This window comes from Spodoptera frugiperda, chromosome 30, assembly GCF_023101765.2.
Source record: "Spodoptera frugiperda isolate SF20-4 chromosome 30, AGI-APGP_CSIRO_Sfru_2.0, whole genome shotgun sequence".
NCBI classification, from domain to species: Eukaryota; Metazoa; Arthropoda; class Insecta; order Lepidoptera; family Noctuidae; genus Spodoptera; species Spodoptera frugiperda.
In genome coordinates this window covers 9,431,878-9,451,748 of record NC_064241.1, presented here as the reverse complement: position 1 = coordinate 9,451,748, position 19,871 = coordinate 9,431,878, and the positions used below count along the sequence as shown (strand labels likewise).

The window sequence follows — 19,871 nt, the reverse complement described above, 5'->3', positions numbered from 1 at the left end:
AACAATTACATCGATTAATAAAATTTTGGCTATTCAATATGTTATAAAATTAAGATAATTGCATCTTTAGACATTATTGTACTATTTATCAATTACATCTCGCATAAAAAATTGTTATCTCCAAAAAACAATCGAGTAATTGATTGTACCTCTCTTTGTTTGATTCTTTTTTGTCTATGCTTAGTCATAGTTTTTGGTTTGATGTTGCTGTCGTAGCTGTCATAAACTATTTTGACTTGTTGTCAACAGTTAATTTGGAAGAATAGGTTATAATATTCCCTATTTCTCTCTATCTGTATTTATTTCTGTGTAATTAATCCTATAAAGTAAACTCATCCACCATGGATAAAAGTAAGGAAAAGGAAGAACAAAGCATCATGGATAAATCCATGCGATCTGTTTTCGGTACGTTGTAAAAATGAATTCTAGACGATTAACATTGTTTAAGTAAATAATAAATTAATGAATCAAATGTGTAATATTTCAGTGGGTAATATACCTTACGAAGCTACAGAAGAGAAGCTGAAAGATATATTTAGTGAAGTCGGTCCTGTGCTTTCATTCAAGTTGGTATTTGATAGAGAAACCGGTAAACCAAAAGGATACGGTTTTTGTGAATATAAGGACCAGGAAACTGCACTCAGTGCTATGCGAAATCTTAACGGGTATGAAATTGGTGGGCGATCTCTTCGTGTTGACAATGCTTGTACTGAAAAGTCCAGGATGGAAATGCAAGCATTGATGCAGGGGCCTCAAGTAAGTACATTTATTTTTTAGAAATACATTTTCAGTATAAGAAAATTATAAATCTTCACTGAATCTCAGGTAACGATTCCCTCACGTTATTTGATTGTCTGGACTTTAAAAGAGATCATGACCCCTGAGTATGTTTCAGCATTTCTTCTCAGAGTACTCTGATAGTAAATGCCAGCCTCATCTATTTATTTTAAAGATTGATGTGTAAAAGCATTCTCTTGTAACCACTTTGCTAAAATAATATCATTTGTCATTAGGTTATTGCAACAACAGTGAATATAATCATCTTAATATGAATTTTGTTAAACTATTTCAGGTTGAGAATCCCTATGGAGAACCCTGTGACCCTGAAAAGGCTCCAGAAGCTATCAGTAAAGCTGTGGCCACACTCCCTCCTGAACAAATGTTTGAACTTATGAAGCAAATGAAGCTTTGTATTCAGGTAAAATTTATAAGCATATAATATATTGTACCTAATATAATATATACTACCTAATATATATATTACCTATAATACTACTTTAACACTTTATGTATCTGTCAAGTTTGTATAATCTTACAATCATCTCACATACACTTACTGACTGATTATCATCTGACACGAAGACTGGAATGTGGATATTACTCTCAATATGTGCTGTGCCTATACCTACCTATACTTATCTCTTTCAAAATTAAAAGGTGTTATTTTAAAGGCCTTTGTTCAGCAGTGGACGTCTCTTGGCTGATGATGATGATGATGATTTTAAAATCCTCAGCTAATGTACCTTAAATATAACAATCAATGATGTTAAAATAAAGGTTTTGTTTGTTCATTTTCAAATCAACATACAAAACTATAAAATGCTCAGCTTTCTAAATAAAAGCCGTGCAACAAGACCACATTAATTATTTATAGACCACATAATATTTGTCATTCTAATAAAAACAGAAAACATTTAACTAGTTATGACTGTATTAATTGATTTTATAAAAATAATATTTTATTATGATTGTAACCACTAAAAATGAGTGTAATTCTCAAATATACTTTTTAGTAGATATCTAGACATATTTGTACGCCTTCAGGCTTATCTTTATACCTGTTTTAACAAATAAAAGTGATTTGATTTTGATTTGATTACAGAATAATCCCAATGAAGCAAGAAACATGATGTTACAAAATCCACAGCTGGCCTATGCTTTACTGCAAGCTCAAGTTATCATGAGGATTGTGGATCCAGCTACTGCAGTTGTAAGTAGAAATTTTAATAGTTAAATATTTATTTTTTCAGAAGCACTAAATTATCCCTTTTCTAAAGCAAAAGGAGTAAAATTATTGTAAGTAATAAATTGAAGAATTATAAAATTATCAATTATTTTTGCAGAGCATGCTACACCCAAGCAACCCAGTGCCGCCACCACTACAGCCAGGAGACAAACCACCTTCAAACCACTACATGCAAAGCAACCCGCCACAGAGTAAGTACATTATTTTAGAATTGGAACTTAAAACGGGATAAATAGTTTATCCGTGATCATGGCGCTTACAACAGTGCCAAAATATCAGAAACTCACTAAAATGAAAAATATGGTAAATATCCAGTTTCAAGTTCCAATTCCAGTGTTAGTAACCATGTCAGTTTAAAAACTTATACATTATTTTATACAATAATACTGTAAATCATCATAAAGAATATTATTTTCTACAAATAAGCTAACTATTATCAATGTCAAAATCTGCTCTTTGTAACTTAAGCCTTTGAGATAGACAACCTATTATATAATTTCTTTTTTCTTAGGCCAACAACAACCACCGCAAATGCCGCCGATGCTTGCGGCGCCTGTGCCTCCACCAGCTCAATATGCGCGTGAGTGTTATTTCAATTAACTTATTACTGAACAACGCGATCTTATTAATGTCGCTAACTGCTGTATATTGGTCACATGTCTGAGATATTGGTCACATATCAGATCTGGAAGTCTTGCGAGTGACCTATGTTTTCGCAGTGCAAGCCTTGTGATGCGACTGATATGACGATGATGTTGATAAAGCACACGCCACTTTTTATTTACTTTATGCAGCTTTTAGTATGTATTTGATACTTTTCGCCACAAGAAATGAGGAGGATCTTTCCTCTTTCATCTCCAATCTACAAATCTCTAACCACTAAAAGACCTGCAACTTGTACTGTGGTGGTATGGCGTCCGTGGGTGGCGCCATTTGCTTACCATTAGGTGATGACAGATGCCATAAACATACCGCCTTCATAATGTTGTTGATTTGTTACAGCTCGTCCAGCGATGGGTGACGTGGACCTTCGCGGTCGTGGACCTAGTGTGCCGCCTCCGCTACTGGACCAGGATATGCGCAGCCTGCCCCCAGTGCCTGCTCCACATCCCGTGCCCCCACCTCAACATCATGGACAGGATACGTATGTATACATACTGTCATATATTTTATATTGGATACTTAAATATACTTTCTTTCTGTCTGCATTTGCGGCTTCATCTGAGTGGAAAAAAATCCTCCATTAGTATCAAGATTAAGAGTAATATATGTATTTCGGTACAGACAATAAAAAAAAAAAGACTATACATAGTACTATTGCTTTATCTACTAATCTAAATATCGGTTCACAATCCTAACTTTTTATAAAATAACTTAATCCTCAGAGTTCTTACTAATGATAAAAGTAACCATATTGCATTTAGCATTTAATGATTATGTTTTTATTCATGTAATTATTTGACAAGGAACTCGTTTAGTTTCAAGCAATGTTAGAGGCTTATATTCATAAGCAGCATTCCGCGGCGACTGTCGCGCTGCTACTCGTAAACATAATAATACATTTAGTATGTCTCATGAAAGTTATAATATAAGTATTTCATTTGACCAGTTTACCTAAATTCTGTCTTGTCTAGGTACTATTGTAGTTTTAAAGAACTCTTTGACTTTTAGTATGTAATTGTTGATTTTTCTCTCAAGTAATGCTCCCCTACCAGTGGAAAAACCACCAGAGCCAATGTAAGTGATAGTTTGTGGTGTGTCTTATAATCTTGTTATAATTTTTGTACCTAGCTCTAGCTTACTTCATTGTGTATTATTTGAAGCTATAATGTTCTTGCGTTGTTACGCTTGCGCTTGCGAATTTACTTTAGTTTTATTGTTATATATTTCTCGGCGGGAATGGATCAAAATTACATTATATAGCCAATAAAATCTTGGTGATGATTTTACTGCATTATTAATTTTGGGCACAGAGCAATACTTCAATAATTGAATTTTATTATTTCAGTTTAAGTTATTTTTGTATGATTCTTGGACAGATTTTAATACATGTTATGTTCGTAACAGTGGCTTCCCTCGAGACCCGCGGTTAGCGAGCATGCAGACCCAATCCTTCAACTCGGACCCGCGCGTACGATCCAACGACCCTCGCACGCAACAGAAGATTCAACAACGTATGTATATCTTGTTTAATTTGTAAGAAGAAAAAAGTTAAATTACCCTTTCTACAGTCAGGTAAAAGGAGCCTATATGGTTCATACTATACTGTTACCTATTTCTAGAAAACTTCATTTAAATGCGTCCAATAAGTTTTCGTAAAAGAGAAATGTACTTTCGTACGTCTTCATAAACATTCACTTTAGTAACTTATAAGTGTTATTTAGCTCTAGATTAGACTAGTTACTTACCAAAGTAGATTTTATACAGTAAATATTATTGCTACATATTTGCTTTTTGTCGCTTTTCGAACTGTAAGAAAACGTGTTATAACATTTTCTATAAAAAATAGATCCCAAAAATGCACTGACGCAAAGCCAGGAGATTCAGCTTAAACAATTAAAATGTATGCATTAAAAGGATTGTAACAGTGATTTATGGTCGACTAAATCTTTATCTTTTTTTAATGTTCTCAATCAGTCTACTCCTAAAATGCTGACATTGATGACAGATTGATAAATTTCGTCCACAAATAAAAATAAGAGACATTAATTACTCCGTTAATTATACTTTTAATTGATTTGGCAACACCTAATAAAATGTAAACCATTTTAATTACATGCCAGTTCAGGTAACTCTGCCAGCCTGTCAATCAGATGTATTTGTGATAAAAGTACTAAGTTAGATTCCTAGATAAATATTTTCTTCTTCTGCAAATCACTGAATACTTAAAAACATCTTCCACCTGCACCTTCATTCACGTTACTGGGATAATGAAGTTGCCTGTGTTATTTTTCAGACTATAATATGATATATCTGTGACGATCATATTTGCTCAGTAGCATACATACATAACCTCACGTCTGTCTCCCATTGGGGTAGGCAGAGACAATGGAACGCCAATTACTACGAATCTTACATACCTCTTTCGCTTCATCAATAGTCATCAGATCATGTTAATTTTCATGGTGTAAACGTCCAGTGAAAATCCGCTACATTTATCTCTAAACGCAACCACAGGACTACGTTCCTCATTACTTTATTATCTACGAGACAATAAAACATTTGGTTTTATTACATAATCTAAAATGTATTGTTAACGAGCCGGTACTGTCCAACTTATATCAATTTGTTTTTCTTTTAAACTGCAAGGGTCAAATGTGGAGTCCATAGGTGAGCTTTAAGTAAAACATTTTTATCATTTATCTAACAGAGTTCAATTAAAGATTAAATGCGTCATTTTCGTTAGTAGGTACTGATGACAAAACCGGATAGACTCCGGTCGTTTACCGTCTCAAAATAATTTTGATACTTACCAAAATAAATACTCAAAAAATTGATTGTGTTATGTTATGTTTACTTTTTGCTTTTAGTTTTGATGACGAACACTATAGATAAAGTATGTTGTCAATGTACTACTTTGATTAGGTATTATCAATTTGTAGTTGAGGTAGTGTTAATTTCTTATCCGTACATATTATAGGTAAGGCATTTGTAAACTTTATAATTTCTTTAAGATGTTAAAAATGTTGTTTGTTCACAGAACAAATGCCTCCGGGAATGCCGAGCGCTGCGCAGGCTAGAACTATACAGGGAATACCTTCTGGTGCTTCTGATCAAGAAAAGGTCTGTACCTACATCCATTCTTCATTGATATTTTGTTGATAGATAGTTCTATCTTATTTAATACCCGTTTATATTTCGCAGGCTGCTCTCATCATGCAAGTGTTGCAGCTTTCCGACGAGCAAATCGCACTCCTGCCGCCTGAGCAGCGCGCCAGTATTCTCATGTTGAAGGAACAAATCGCTAAGAGTACACAGCAGCGTTAACAAAACCTCATACTTGTTAAGAAAATAACATAAATAAGAAAACAACACCTTGTTTCACAATTTCTAGTTAAGTTCCTCTTTAGACTGACAGATAATCTGATGTATTTTTCATAGAATATGTTCATTAACAAAAGTTTAATCAGTAGTTTTGAAACAGGCCCTAGGTCTATTATTATAGTCTTTTCCGACATGGTTGAACTTCTCAAAAAATGCCGTAAGTATATGCGACTTGTAATTTGTATTCTCAAAAAAAAAGGACTACTTCACCCACACAACTGATATTTTGTAATGATGAAGTGAAAAAATAAAATGAATGTATAAAATAAAACTCGAGTTTCTTTTCGTATATTACTCATATCGTTATCTTAACCTTGTAAGATTTATTTAATAAATCAGTTAATAGAAAAAAAAGTAGTATGTTGTGCTAATTTACGGAGGTCCCATCTATCTATCGGCGTTATCGCGTACGTGATGTTTTTATCGTATACAATAAATTGTTGATTAAGATGAAGCATGCTTGTTGCTTGTATACGGAGCCATTCATTCCACATTCTCCTTTGGTGACGAACAGTTCTCATTGGGTAGGTATCTTTTATCTACATTCCAAATACTTAATTATTTTAATCTTTATAATAATGCAGTGCCAAATTAATACAAGATAAAAATTGGTTACTATGTGTTTAAAGCGCATTCCTTGTTATGTGTGATCGTGGTATTAAAACTTATTAGCTTATTTTGAGATTTGGTGGTTTATAGTTGAACAATGATTTTAAAAATAATCAAATGAACTTTTTAAATATTGATTTAAATCTCCCTTTGAATTCTATTCACTCTGTTTTACGGTATTTATTTATAAAAGAGTTTATAGAGATAAAACATAACAAATGTTTTTTTACGTACGTACTAAAATGAATCAATGTATTTCAACACTTATAAAAGTACAACAATAAATACTTAAACTGCATCTCGTTAGCTGTCGGTCGAGTAGTCGTCGCGTCCCCGTCCCTTCCCCTCTAACGGGCATCGGAAATGTCAAACACCTGCTTGCTGAATCATTTTGTTGGTTAGACAACACGTCGTGTCGTCGGAATGACTTTCTTCAGTCTCTGTTTCGTTTGAATATCTTTAAAAGGCATTAAACTTTTCAATATTGGTTTAGATTAAAGGTACGCTAATTTTAATGTTTTTAGTACAGTAGCACTGACGATAGATAGCGTTTGTTCGGATAGCTTATCATTTTGTTAAGTAACTAAAGTTGTAAGTGGTTATATTATTGTGTATGTTTTCTTGCGCACTCATTCAGTCGCGAGCCGGCGACGAAAACGAACGTGTCGACTTATATGTACGTGATCACTTTATACGAGTATTTGCGCATTTTCCGCCTACTTGGTTATAAATAAACATACGTTACCCGTGACTTGTGTTTTTGGCACTGTATTCAAATCATATAGACGTGCATACATTTGAATTTACTTTCTATAGGCTAACTAATTATTTTCTAATTTTTGTTTTTTTTTTACGTTTTTCTGTACAAATATTAATTTTATTTTAGGACTGCAAAATGAAGTGGGCGTTTGTTTTGGTAGCGTGTTTGTGTTTTTTAAATTCCCTCGTGGAGTGTAAATGGAAACATGAGCGACGAGAAAATCATTGGCGGGAAAATGCTAACGAGATGACGACATCCAGCTACAGAGAGGACCCTCCTGATCACACCAAGTTGATTCCTATGGCTCGATACGTCTTGCACAATGCAGGTAAGATTTGTGGATTTTTTACACAGTAATTTGTTTTAATAAGTTACTTAATGTACCTATCCGTCAAATGGCTACAAGTAAGAGATGTCGGGTTCGATTCCCTGGTGATAAGTGGACGTACTTAGCGTATCCGTCAAATGTCTGCAAGTGAGGATGATGCCGGGTTCGATTCCCTGGTGATCAGAGGGCGTTACTTCGCAAGTGGCTTAAAAAATGTGACATGTGAGAAAAATAATCAATCAATTTAATTAAGATTTTTTTAAACCTAATTGTCTTAAAGGCGCGAAGTCAACCAACATAGCGAATATGTAGGTAAGGAGGTAGGTACCTACCTACCTAAAACTGTTTACGAAATTAATAGGCATGCATTAACATAATTTTGTCGTCATACATTATTATTCACAAGGTATTTATACCTGCCCTATGTAGGTACTGTGTATAGGAGATCACTTTGTCAAACAATCAATGTTTAGGTATTTGTTTTATTAAGAAAGGATTATTTAAATATCAATATCATTGTTTAATTTACTTTCATTGCTTCAACCATAGTACGCATCTATGAACGCAGTTTGACTACTTACTACTGAACATTAGGCTTCTCTTCCTCAAGTTTTCTACTCAGTCCGTGAGTTTAATTAGGGATCTTTTACATACTGTACATAGTTATAGTAGGTCCTTATTATATTAAGGAAAAAGTAGTTTAAGTGAAATTCTCACAATTACCTATTTACTTAGGTAAGAATGTAGGTATGGTGTAAATAAGCAACGAGACAAACTGCACGTAAGCATTTACAAGGTTATTATTTACTTATTTAAGTATGCATAATATGTAATAATATTTCTCTTAATATGAAAATGTATTCTAAGCATTTTTACAATGATATAATGAATAGGTACTCAACTCTACCTATGTAAATAACCAGTGGCGTAGCGTGGTTTGGCGGGGACCCGTATAAAATTTGTTTTTTTAGGTGATTATTTTTGGATTTCTTTAAGGGAGGAAAATCAACCAATGACTTTTGTCACCTTGTCCTTGACTTGGTGCCGATGCTATAACAGCAAGTTCTTATTATGACGTTTATTTTCATAAAGTTGCTGGCAATTTTTGAACGCATGCTTTACGCAAAAAAAAGGAATTGATTACCTATTTGGATTTTGGTAATTGCTGAAATGAAATAAAAAAATGGAAAGTTTCTATCTTCAGCTTACGTTAAATGTAATTACAGTTGTGCTAATATTTTGGTGTCTAGTATCCTCGCATTGGACTCAAACATGTAGGTATCTAACTACGTCTAGATTTTAGACACTCCTAATTATTTAGTTAATGCTGACTGCATCAGAGGTATGAAGGAATCCTGTTTTTACCTTATTAGTAACGTAAAAACAGGATATAGGATAAGACAACATACATTTCTACATACCCATGATAAATAAAAAGCGTAAGTAATGTAATTTTCTCTATTATTTTTGCAGACTGGGCCTCTCTAGCTACGATATCAATCCTGCCGGCTATCGAAGGATTTCCTTTCTCCAACGTCAAGTCCATAGTAGACGGGTCTCTCGCTAATTCTACAGGAGTGCCATACTTCTACATGTCACCGTTGGACTTCAGTGCTCGCGATTTGTCGGTATGTTCTATGTTCCTAGTACTATTTAAATATAGTTAGTTACTTCGGTACTCGGGTAGAGTCGCTAGTATGTATATTGATCTATCCCAATCGGTTAATGTTTTTCATTTGAATTACAACTTTATTCAGAAACAATAAAGTTGAGAATCGAATAAAGCTGTACTTTCAAAGTAGTTTTGGGCAGTACTTCCTTAATGTATTTTAAATAATAATTACAGTTAACTTTGCTGTGCTTTTCCGTATCCCAAATAGGTAACTTCAAAAATATCCTCATTAACTTAATCTTATCGGTCCTTGAGCTACCAAATTCGCAATTTACCGTCTACTCTTAACAGAGCCAATTAAAACCATATCGTTATCGACAGAAAAACAGCCGTGCTACCGTTCTCGTGTCCCTGGAAGAGACGAGGTACTGCGAGAATAAGAAAATTGACCCTGAAGACCCAAGGTGCACCAGGTTGATGCTCTCAGGAAAGATGAAGAAGGTAACATCCCTAGTTCATTGTGCTTAGAAAATTATACATAAGCTATAGAATTGCATCAGAAACAATTTAATTCTGCTGCCATCAGTCCTGGTGATTTGTATTAACGCAGCTAAGTTAGGAAGAACGCTATATATTCCCATTCTTAAAAACACATCGCTCTGGTCGTTCCCTTATGATTGAGGATCGTGATCATCCTGTCATCACTCTGGATTGAACGAATTGTCTCCATCGGCTCCTGTCTGCGGCCATTTGTATTGTGGTGTAGAATCTTAATGGTGGATTCTTCTTGAGCTGGTCAGACCATCTACTTGAAAAAAATATATGTATCCATGAACAAATTTATTTATCTAGGAACATATAACACATATAATAATATCGTTGAGTGGAAGATTATCATAAAACCATAAAAGCAATTTACCAGAAAAGAGAATGCATTAAACACTTCTAACAAATCGATATTTAACATGAGATAAGCTCTCGTTTAGAGTGCTATGTTATCTTAACAATAGCATGCATTATTGCTACATACCCACATAGGTACTTAGTCCTATAATACTTATATTCCTTTAAATGATACTATTATTGTCTTATAGATTAAGGAGCGCACTCCAGAGTACGAGTTTGCAAAGGCGGCGTTGTTTGAAAGACATCCGGCTATGGCTGACTTCCCTCCGGGTATGTATCTTTTAGTCTTTATATCAAATAGTACTATCTGTAATGCTTATTTACTTGAGTAGATAAACATTACGAGTTTGAGTTTGAGATGGTAAATATACATACATATAATTAGATTAATTGGATCACTTTAAATAAGTCATAACGATAAGTATAGGTAATATTAGGTAAATGAAGCAATTGATTCACCCCCTGTTACATGGGATTTATAACACTAATGTTGATAAGTGGATGTAAATTGTATAACAGCATTACGTGCCGTAATGTGCACCTCTGCCTACCCCTTCGGGGAACAAAAGGCGTGACGTTACGTACCTATGAAACGATTGAATTTTAAGTCGTACTGATGTCAGAATATAAAGCTACTGAATATTAGATTTTCGACTTAATAACAAGTAAAGAATTAAGTTAAAATTCCTTTGATTGTCCTTGTGTAGCATGATGATGTGCTGCCGTCAGAAACTACAATAAATTGTTATTTAATTTTCAGATCACAACTGGTTTGTAGCTAAGTTGAAGATCGCTCAGATCGCAATGGTTGATTGGTTCGGCGGCGCCAAGTACATCCCAGTCCGCGACTACCTAGCATACAACTACACTGGCACAGAAATGCTACAGTTCCGCAACAAAGGTTTACAGAAGTAAATAATTAGGCTAATCACACTTTAGACATGACTTTGAGTCTTATCTCCATCAAAATAAGATTCATAGTTGAATGCAAACCTGTTAAATTAGACCATACAAGTATTGTTTCCCTAAAACGTGTTAAAACTGCGGTCGGCCTTAGCAGTCCTTTATTTTCCTTAAGAGTTGCCGTATACTTAGTGTGATGGAATTACCAACTTTAGAAGGAGTCCGTTACCAAATAGAATCCTCGCTTTGTTAAAAGTATGTATGTATAAGTAATAATAAAATAGTAATGTAAACCTGTGATATAAGTGAACAAAACAATACTATTTTTATACTAACTTACACTTAGCATTTCATACAAAATGTTTGTTTTAATAAATATAAAAAAAAACATTACTTTTACAATAAATAGTTTTATTAATTGCTTTATGTACATTTTTACAGAAAAATGCGTCGTGGAATGAAGTAAAGAAACCACTATACCACTCCCTTAAAACTTATAAAAATAATCTTACACTATTTTACATTTATACAAGACAAAGAAAAATAAGACTTACAAAAACCAGTTGGGTTCAAAAAAGGTATTTCTTCATTTTCCTGTTACAAACATGTTACCAAATATGGATGCTATCAATTAACCATTTCTGCACGTTTCCGTGTATAATCTACATAATCGACATAGGCACCTATTTTACTGTTACAGTGTAAACAGGAAGTACCTACAGTGCAAAATAAACTTTATTTTAAATCAATTGAAAATCAAAATACAATAATTGAATATGCTATGAATTATTGCTTTAAACATTTTTGATATTAACGTCTGTATCACAGTTTAGTGAGGTCGCCACTGTCGGTTTTAAGGTACCTAATTGCAATTTATTCCAATAATGAAATCTGGGTTAAAAATAGGAAGTATTGCGTTACACTGCACCAATCATAATTTGCAAGTAGCCTTGGTGGTTATTCTCTTACCTCCGTACTCAGAGTCATTTAATGGTTACTTAACCCAGTCCTTAGCAATTGTTTTTCATACAAAATCGTTACTAAGAAATAGTTTAAGTAATCAATAAAAGACTGAGTGCGGCAGTTAGATCCGTAAAATTAAGTAATTAATACACTATTCAATTTAAGAGCCCTATTTCATGAGGATACCATAATATACTCTTCAACATAAATTTTGCAAATGGTGTTTTGTAATCGTCCTTGGCTTTCTGGACACCACATTAGACTGATCGTATGATCATGGTGTCGCTCAAATGAAATAGGGCCCTTATGTATGGTACCTATCTAATATTATTTACACAAAGGAATAAAACACTATTGCTTTTTTATCTATTGGAAGACATTCATAGGTTTACTTTATAAATATTGTTAGAGAGGTAGCCTGAAGTCCAGTAAGTTGTATCTGAATCGGTTTGAAAATCAATGCCTTGATGTGTTCCCGTTGTTCTCATAAATCTCATAAGGAGAAAAGCTTTACTTAGTAGTTGGCTCACTCACGTAACTGTTGTGACTAGAAACTCGACTAGTTTCAAGCTATGCTAGAATATATTTACGAGCTGCATTCCGCGACACAACGCGGCGATTGTCGTGCTGACTCGAAACTAGTAGAGTTCCTCGTCAAACAGTTACCTATACGTGAGTAAACTGATAATTTTTAGCTAGTTTAGGTATATATGTGTTGATACAACCTTACATTGGTACAAATCTTATTTTATCTCAATACTACTATAATTATTTCATATATTTTGAGCTACTAGTTGTATGTATGTAGGTTTAGGTTTACTGCAGTATGCCATATCCTTCAATTTTCTTAAGGTCAATATCATATTACGGTCAGTACGTCTTTTGGCCACTGACCTACCGCAGATTCGTTTTGTTAGTCACCTAAATACGACTCAATTGTTTTTATTAGGAGTAAAATACCGGATCTAGATCCCATGCATCAGATCTACCGGCGTTTTATTTTTGTCTTGCACGTACTTACAAATATTATTTATTGTTAACTAAATACAAAGTTGTTATTCCATCAGAATTATTATTATTTATTTATTATTTCAAAGTATATTTCATTAGGATATAATTAAACATTTCCATCAATGCGTCATGCTATAAACATGGTTATGATTTTATGAATCATCTGTTAGATGATGCATACCAATATAAATTCATTTTGTACCTACATTAGGTACATTTTACTGTAAAATAGACATCAACAACGCACATTTACTTAATTAGAAAATTAATATCATCATTAATCATATCAAATTGATTATTCTATCACCCAAGTTAAGTCAATTTAATTAAAATAAAGACAGCCTTTAATGTCGGCCATGCGAATTTTAGTGAAATATTATTTGTATTTATATTACATTGAATATTATGTTAGTTTATGAAATAAGAGCGTAAACCATTAACGACTTATACACAAACACAACCCGCAAATATTATTGCCATTAATACTATACACAAAAATGTGTGTGAACTGTAAAGTCATTGAGGCTTTATCATACATTTTTTTATTCAAATTGCACCTTTATTTCCTGTACAATAAGGTTTATTTTAACTTAGTTTTTAACAACCCAGGAGGTTGAGTTTCTTATAAGTAGGTATACCTCTAGTATATTGTGCTATGTCGTCGTTATTTGGTCAACAATATATGGTGGCATAGGGATGATGACATTATTTATAAGTATGTTGTTGAAAATATGGGACACATATCATATTGATTATTATTTTCAAACGAGATCAAAAACCTTAAGGTTTAGTACATTTTATAATGAGCGATGATATCGCGAGCTCCTATTATTTTTAGATGGGGCCTAGTAGGAATGATGCCTGATCCGAGCTGCAGACTACCTAGCGGGTTTATCGGGGCTCCGTGGTGGTTTTTAGTCAGTACGAGTCTGACACTCCCTCTCGCCTCGCCCAAGACGGGAGAAGTCATGGATGATTTTCTCCTCTCAAAATTAAAAAAAATTGGTGATTAATGCTTTTTTCACAATCCAAAAATGAACTAGATTTGAAGTTTCGTATATTATTAAGGAGAAATAATAATCATCATCCCTAGTGTCAGGCCAATCTATAACAGTTGGACTTTCCCGTGACAATGTACACAGGAGGCGATTGGTCGCGGCGTGTTACCGCTGCTGCTGTAAGCGTGGTGGACGAGGGCATTCACTGGTTCCTCACTCACCTTCTTCACGTCTAAGGGCGTTGCCATTACCTGTGGGAAAATAAATAACTACAGTATATTTTTTGTCAGTTATGGCATTACTTCTAATGGTAGCAGGTGTATAGATGTAGGTTACAGAAGATTGAAATGTGTCTCACTGAGAACATTTCGAAATGGAAAAGGTCAACTATATTTTGCCTAATTATAAATTTCTTACGAACTTGGCCACTAAGACTTATGCCTTGTTCCCACTATGCTAGCATTTTAGTCGAGTAGCGAGTATTTAGTAGGTCTCTCTCTCACTCGCTTCGATTTTGGGACAGAACGAGAGAGCTACTTTGTACTTGTTACTGAACTAAATGCTAGCGTAGCGCGAACAAGGCATTATTTATAGTCAACTGACCAACAAAGCAGTAGGCTATCTAAATTCCATAGGTCTTTACATAAAATATAATAGAGTCACAGTTATATCTAAAAATATATTTAAGACAACTTACAGTTTCCGCAAACTTCTCTCCTTCTGTGGCAGTGGGTAAGCTATTCAGATGACTAATATCTTGTTTTTCAACCGAACTACTGATATTCTCAGCCAGTTTCAAATTCACTGAGGTCATATCTAAGATGTTTGTTGAATGTGGAATCGTCGCATTAAAGTTTAGATTGCCAATGGGTCGATTGTACATCTTAGAGTTCCCCGTATATTCCGTAATGGCGATGTTTTCAAGCCACTTCTCATGCAGACTGTACAAGTTCTTATAAGTACATAGCATCATATCCCTCGCTCTGTATCTTTCGTCAAGTAATTGCTTTATCGCCTGTTGCAAATGATCAGTCTTTTCATTCAGTAATTTCTTACATTGTGCTAGTTCTTCAACCATCAAACTGAAACGAATGTAAATATTAGTACCTATATTTTATGGTGAGTCAATGTTTTTGTCCTTTACTGGTACAGTCATCAGACTGTGGTTATAAACAAATTGAATTCAAATAATGTTGTTTACTAAATAAATTATTATTTTATTGTAATTTACCTGCTAGCCAAGAATTTACTCCTCCACACTTCACACTGGCCGGCTAACCATTCCGTTTGTTCCTGAAAGCCAAATAAATTGTATGTAAATATATAATTATTTTCTTGTGACTCACTTGTACAGAGTTTATTATTAAGGAACGGATTTTTATTTAGAAAATAATGTCTTCAGTCTTTCTGCTAATTACAAACTATATCTAATTTACTATGCATCCTGTTTATTGCTAATACTCAGATTATTTTATTAAACATGGATGTTAAACATAACTAGTGAGAACTTTCTTCTCCAAAAAAAAGTAAGAACTCTCTTTTCTCTTATTCAATATAGAATATGTAATTATGTTTCACAATATAATGAGATTAGTCATTAATCATCATAGTCTAATCAAGCAGTAGGCAAACTGCCCCCAAACTCCTGTTAGTAACTAGTTCTGCGCACATTATAACTATGTCTGAATTAAGAATGTAAGTTGCATGAACTATTTCTCACACAAGAATAATAACTTATATGAAGGTGGTGAAACATGCGCTAAATAGTATAACTACCTGATGTGTAGACAAATGTTGTGCAGAACTGAGCAAAGCATTAGCCAAATGCTTTTTATCTTCATTCAGAGATTGTACTTGTGTCTCAAGGTCCTCGCCCATAGATGCCACCAGCATTGTTTTCAACTCTTTATTGACCTGAAAGATAACTTCTACATAAATATTTATATTCAAACTATGATGCAATTGTACTATTGGTTGTATATTAAAGCAATGACCAGCAAAATGTTAAGTTTAAAGCACTCTCCGATTGTCTTGGTTTTGTTATTAAATAATAATGCTTTCTGCTTGTTTCATACATTCTTTTAATTCTATTGATAAGGTACTAGTGTTTAATGAATATCTTTCTGCTATGGGACTGTTATTAGAGTTCTGAATTTGGTGCTAATATTTTTTTATATGTAAGTCTTTAATCAAACAACTGTGTTGAAAGTAGATGTTGTTTTGAAAGGAGTCAGTAACATTTTTACAATGTTCTATTATTTTCTTCCTTCAATGGATGATATGCAAAACATAGACAAATAGAAACAATATAAGAATACAATGTGTTATTGTTATAACACATTGCATGTTCTGTTACAGTGATAGCAAAATTACATTGAAAACGCACCTGAACTTGTTGTTTCAGTTGTTCTTTTAGTGATTCATTTTCCTGTGTCAAGCTATCTATCTTTTTTTGCATCTCAATTTTTTCTGGACTGGGTGCATCAACATCTTGGCCAGACTTGTCACTTGTGGAGTTCGACTTCGGACGAGGTTTGAATTCATTCAAGTCTGTATTCATCTGAGACATTTGGGTAATCAAAGTGTTAATATCCATATTGTTTCTAGACTTCTTCATTTCTTTTGACGCAAGTTGAGGTGTCATGGGCTTCACGGCCGCTGGGTACGGCTCGTAAGGCACAAACTTCGGTGTCTTCATATTTATCGACTTCCTTTTATCAGATTTTATCACTTTGGTAGCGTAAATTTGCACTAATCGAGTAGGCACGGCACTACCTTTCCTCTCTGGGGTTCTGGGAATATTAGGGCCGACATCCTGAACTCTTTCCGACGTGTTTTCGTCAGACTCCATTCCATCACCCGCCGTCCTCGTTTTACTCATAATTTCTACAATACAATGATTAATTAGATTAGTAAAGTAATCAGGGCATGATAACGAGTACACAATCAGCAAGATACATAAATTAATATACACGAAAGTAGCAGGAAATAGGCCAATTAAAAAGGATGTGCATACTTGGGTTGAAAGTATTGTATAGTTTATCCATGTCTACAATATAAGAAGTTAAAAAAGTTAGATCATATAATACAAAATCTACCGAGGTTTCGATATCTTTTAATATTTCTTTCCACTTTGATTTTGTTTAATTGTTTTCACTTTTATCGCTCACTATAATATCAAGTTTTGATTCGTATTCGTCGTCTTATTTTTATCACTGTCACTGTCAGCTGATGACATTGACATATTTGATGACAGAGGCAATTGTCAGTGTCAATTGTCAAAATATTTTTTTTACCTAACTAGGAAATTAAACCATACTGCCTGCAATTGAATATTGATAAATTGATTTTAGATTTGGACCCATTTTGACCATGATAATGTGTAAAAATTATGCCGAAATAAGGCCTAAAATTTTTATTTCAACTTCTATGAGTACTTTGCCAGTAAGTTATTAAAAAAAGTTCCACACTCAAATTCACATGCACATAACATCTAGACACGATATAATAATTTGTGGATTAGTTTCTCGTTGTGTAGGCAATGGTATAATGAAAAGTATAAAAAATCTTAAGTATGTTAAAATAGTAAGACAAATTTTTAACTTTGTGTTTATTTTAGGTAAGTACTGTAGGGACTGATATACCGTTCTCTTGTCATTGCCAAAGTACAGTAAGCTAAGGAATGTGTGTACATAACGGATTTACACACCATCACTTTTCCTTATATCTTACTGCTTACTTTTTACGCTTTCAACAGCAAATAAAAGAAAGAATAACCAAACTAATGATTTAAAAACAATATTTATTTATCAAAACCAATCATTTATTGCAATAAATTAAAATACCTACAATGACATGAACAATTCATTAAGGCTTCAAAGTAGCATCTAGTTCTCCATTTGCTTGTAGCTCTTTGATTATGTCTAACCCTCCAACCAGCTCTCCTTTAACATATAGTTGTGGGTAAGTAGGCCAATCTGAATACTCCTTAAGGCCCTGGCGCACTTCTTCATCAGTCAGTATATCAAATGTGTCATAAGACACCCTAAAACAAAAAGGTAAAAATAATTATTGTGTAGCAGTTTAGCAATAGTAACAAAAAAAAACAAAAACGAAATATGAAAGTGATAAAAAATCTATCACTTTTATGTACCAGCAAATCAATTTTTTATTGAGTGACTGACTTAAAATTACATTAGCGTGAATGATTTCAATTATAATGAAATTGAATGGGAAAAAACCCAATCAATTTTGTAAAGATAAGTAGTCTTACCCGGTTCCATTAAGGATTTGAATTAAAGTTTTGCTGAAGCCACATCTAGGCTGGTCTCTATTGCCTTTCATGAACACCATAACATCGTGTCTGTTGATCAATGCTTTCAGTCTATCTTCAAGTTTCACAGGAGCAGCATCTCCGAGCGCAGTCTTATTGGCACTGTGTGCTTTTACTTTGGAAGATATTTGTGCCGCATCAGCACCATCCACTCTGTCTATCTGTGCTCCATTTCTGAACAAAATGACTGTTGGTACAGAGTCAATCTGAAATTTTAACAATTTAATTTAATACTTTAGCAATAAATTTCCTTACAAAAATATGTTTTGGACTGAACCTGTAGTATTACATATACATTATTTGAACAAATTTTTAAAAAGATATTTGAAGAAGTCCTTACATTATGTACACAGGTGTTTGTACAATATTTTGCATTATCATCCTAATTTGCATAATAATTATGTGGTTTGAAGTAATTATGAGAATAATTCTTACCTTGAACTGCAATGAAACTTCAGATAACTTTTCAGCATCACAAATGGCTATTTTGCTACCACTGGATTGTACTTCAGGTAGCTTCGCCAGTTCTTTCAGGACCTCTGTGACTTGCTTGCATTGTTCCGCCCAGTCAGCAGAAAAATGGACTACTGTTAAAACGGGTGTTCTGTAATAATTGTAAATAGTTTTATTATTAGTCAAAGGTCTCGCAACACAAAACTTCCAGATAACATTGATTCCTAAAGGCCAGGCTTAGTCATGCTATCATACTTTTATCAATCGATATCAGTGTTTTGTTGTGTTCAGTAATCTGATTTTATCAGAGTAAACAAAACATGTCAAACCTACTGCCATGAGGCAGGCATGGCAAAAGTAACGTAATTTATGTTATCTAGTGACCTTAACAAAAGGTGAAACATAATTGATAAATCACTATGAAAAACAATTAACTCTTGTTGGAAGGAATAACTTTAGTGTTAAATAGAATGTTAAAGCCTCACTCAAAACTTCTAAATAATAAAAGTTTAAATAAGTACATTCAGTATAAAAGTAACAGAAAAAACATAAAATAATGAGACAAATGCCCTAAGAAATTTAATCTTTCAGTTTGTACCAGTTATAAATCGACTTTCACTTTTGTAATAGGTCGAAAATATAACATATAAATATACTTTTCTTACCTAATAAAATTTTGGAAATTTTCGGCTGTATCTAAACTGGTGACAGACATGATGAGGTTGGATTGGGGTTAAGTTTAACTTCCAAACAAAAAAAGGATAAAATCAAACTATTGTGTCTTTATTATACTTAAGCGGCACTTTTATCACGTAACACGACTACGTCTTTTCAGAGCGTGGTATCAAATATTCGTTCCTATAGCCCAAAAAATCTGGAAACTCGCCGTCTCCGGTGTTGAAACAAAATTGACACTTGTCAATGT

General features: G+C 33.6%; 4 protein-coding genes across 9 annotated transcripts; 2 read left to right on the top strand and 2 right to left on the bottom strand.

Moving 5' to 3' along the window:
- Positions 1 to 215: 215 nt before the first annotated feature.
- On the top strand, positions 216 to 6,341 carry LOC118269632 (cleavage stimulation factor subunit 2). 4 transcript variants are annotated; one of them, XM_050706906.1, is made up of 12 exons: positions 216 to 405; positions 488 to 756; positions 1,073 to 1,198; positions 1,883 to 1,990; positions 2,124 to 2,217; positions 2,538 to 2,606; positions 3,029 to 3,170; positions 3,725 to 3,763; positions 4,094 to 4,200; positions 5,336 to 5,356; positions 5,727 to 5,809; positions 5,891 to 6,341. In XM_050706906.1, the coding sequence occupies exons 1-12, from the start codon at positions 342 to 344 to the stop codon at positions 6,011 to 6,013; spliced, it is 1,245 nt and encodes a 414-aa protein (XP_050562863.1). In that variant the 5' UTR covers positions 216 to 341; the 3' UTR covers positions 6,014 to 6,341. The 4 variants fall into 4 exon arrangements, with proteins under 4 accessions (XP_050562863.1, XP_050562865.1, XP_035440721.1 ...); XM_050706908.1 differs by lacking the exon at positions 3,725 to 3,763 and having other exon boundaries at positions 217 to 405; XM_035584828.2 differs by lacking the exon at positions 5,336 to 5,356 and having other exon boundaries at positions 217 to 405.
- Positions 6,342 to 6,430: 89 nt separating this feature from the next.
- On the top strand, positions 6,431 to 11,594 carry LOC118269723 (protein CREG1). 3 transcript variants are annotated; one of them, XM_035584984.2, is made up of 6 exons: positions 6,431 to 6,594; positions 7,566 to 7,767; positions 9,241 to 9,395; positions 9,761 to 9,880; positions 10,474 to 10,555; positions 11,046 to 11,594. In XM_035584984.2, the coding sequence occupies exons 1-6, from the start codon at positions 6,520 to 6,522 to the stop codon at positions 11,198 to 11,200; spliced, it is 789 nt and encodes a 262-aa protein (XP_035440877.2). In that variant the 5' UTR covers positions 6,431 to 6,519; the 3' UTR covers positions 11,201 to 11,594. The 3 variants fall into 3 exon arrangements, with proteins under 3 accessions (XP_035440877.2, XP_035440879.1, XP_035440878.1); XM_035584986.2 differs by lacking the exon at positions 6,431 to 6,594 and adding an exon at positions 7,017 to 7,179; XM_035584985.2 differs by lacking the exon at positions 6,431 to 6,594 and adding an exon at positions 7,094 to 7,355.
- Positions 11,595 to 14,211: 2,617 nt separating this feature from the next.
- On the bottom strand, positions 14,212 to 17,391 carry LOC118269722 (golgin-45). The gene is made up of 6 exons (XM_035584983.2): positions 17,177 to 17,391; positions 16,547 to 17,046; positions 15,937 to 16,074; positions 15,392 to 15,453; positions 14,858 to 15,242; positions 14,212 to 14,411 (listed from the first exon to the last, which is right to left on the bottom strand). The coding sequence occupies exons 1-6, from the start codon at positions 17,205 to 17,207 to the stop codon at positions 14,268 to 14,270; spliced, it is 1,260 nt and encodes a 419-aa protein (XP_035440876.2). The 5' UTR covers positions 17,208 to 17,391; the 3' UTR covers positions 14,212 to 14,267.
- Positions 17,392 to 17,942: 551 nt separating this feature from the next.
- Positions 17,943 to 19,870, bottom strand: LOC118269998 (glutaredoxin-3). Its single transcript, XM_035585409.2, has 4 exons — positions 19,612 to 19,870; positions 18,929 to 19,097; positions 18,434 to 18,699; positions 17,943 to 18,205 (listed from the first exon to the last, which is right to left on the bottom strand). The coding sequence occupies exons 1-4, from the start codon at positions 19,659 to 19,661 to the stop codon at positions 18,028 to 18,030; spliced, it is 663 nt and encodes a 220-aa protein (XP_035441302.2). The 5' UTR covers positions 19,662 to 19,870; the 3' UTR covers positions 17,943 to 18,027.
- Position 19,871: the final 1 nt, after the last annotated feature.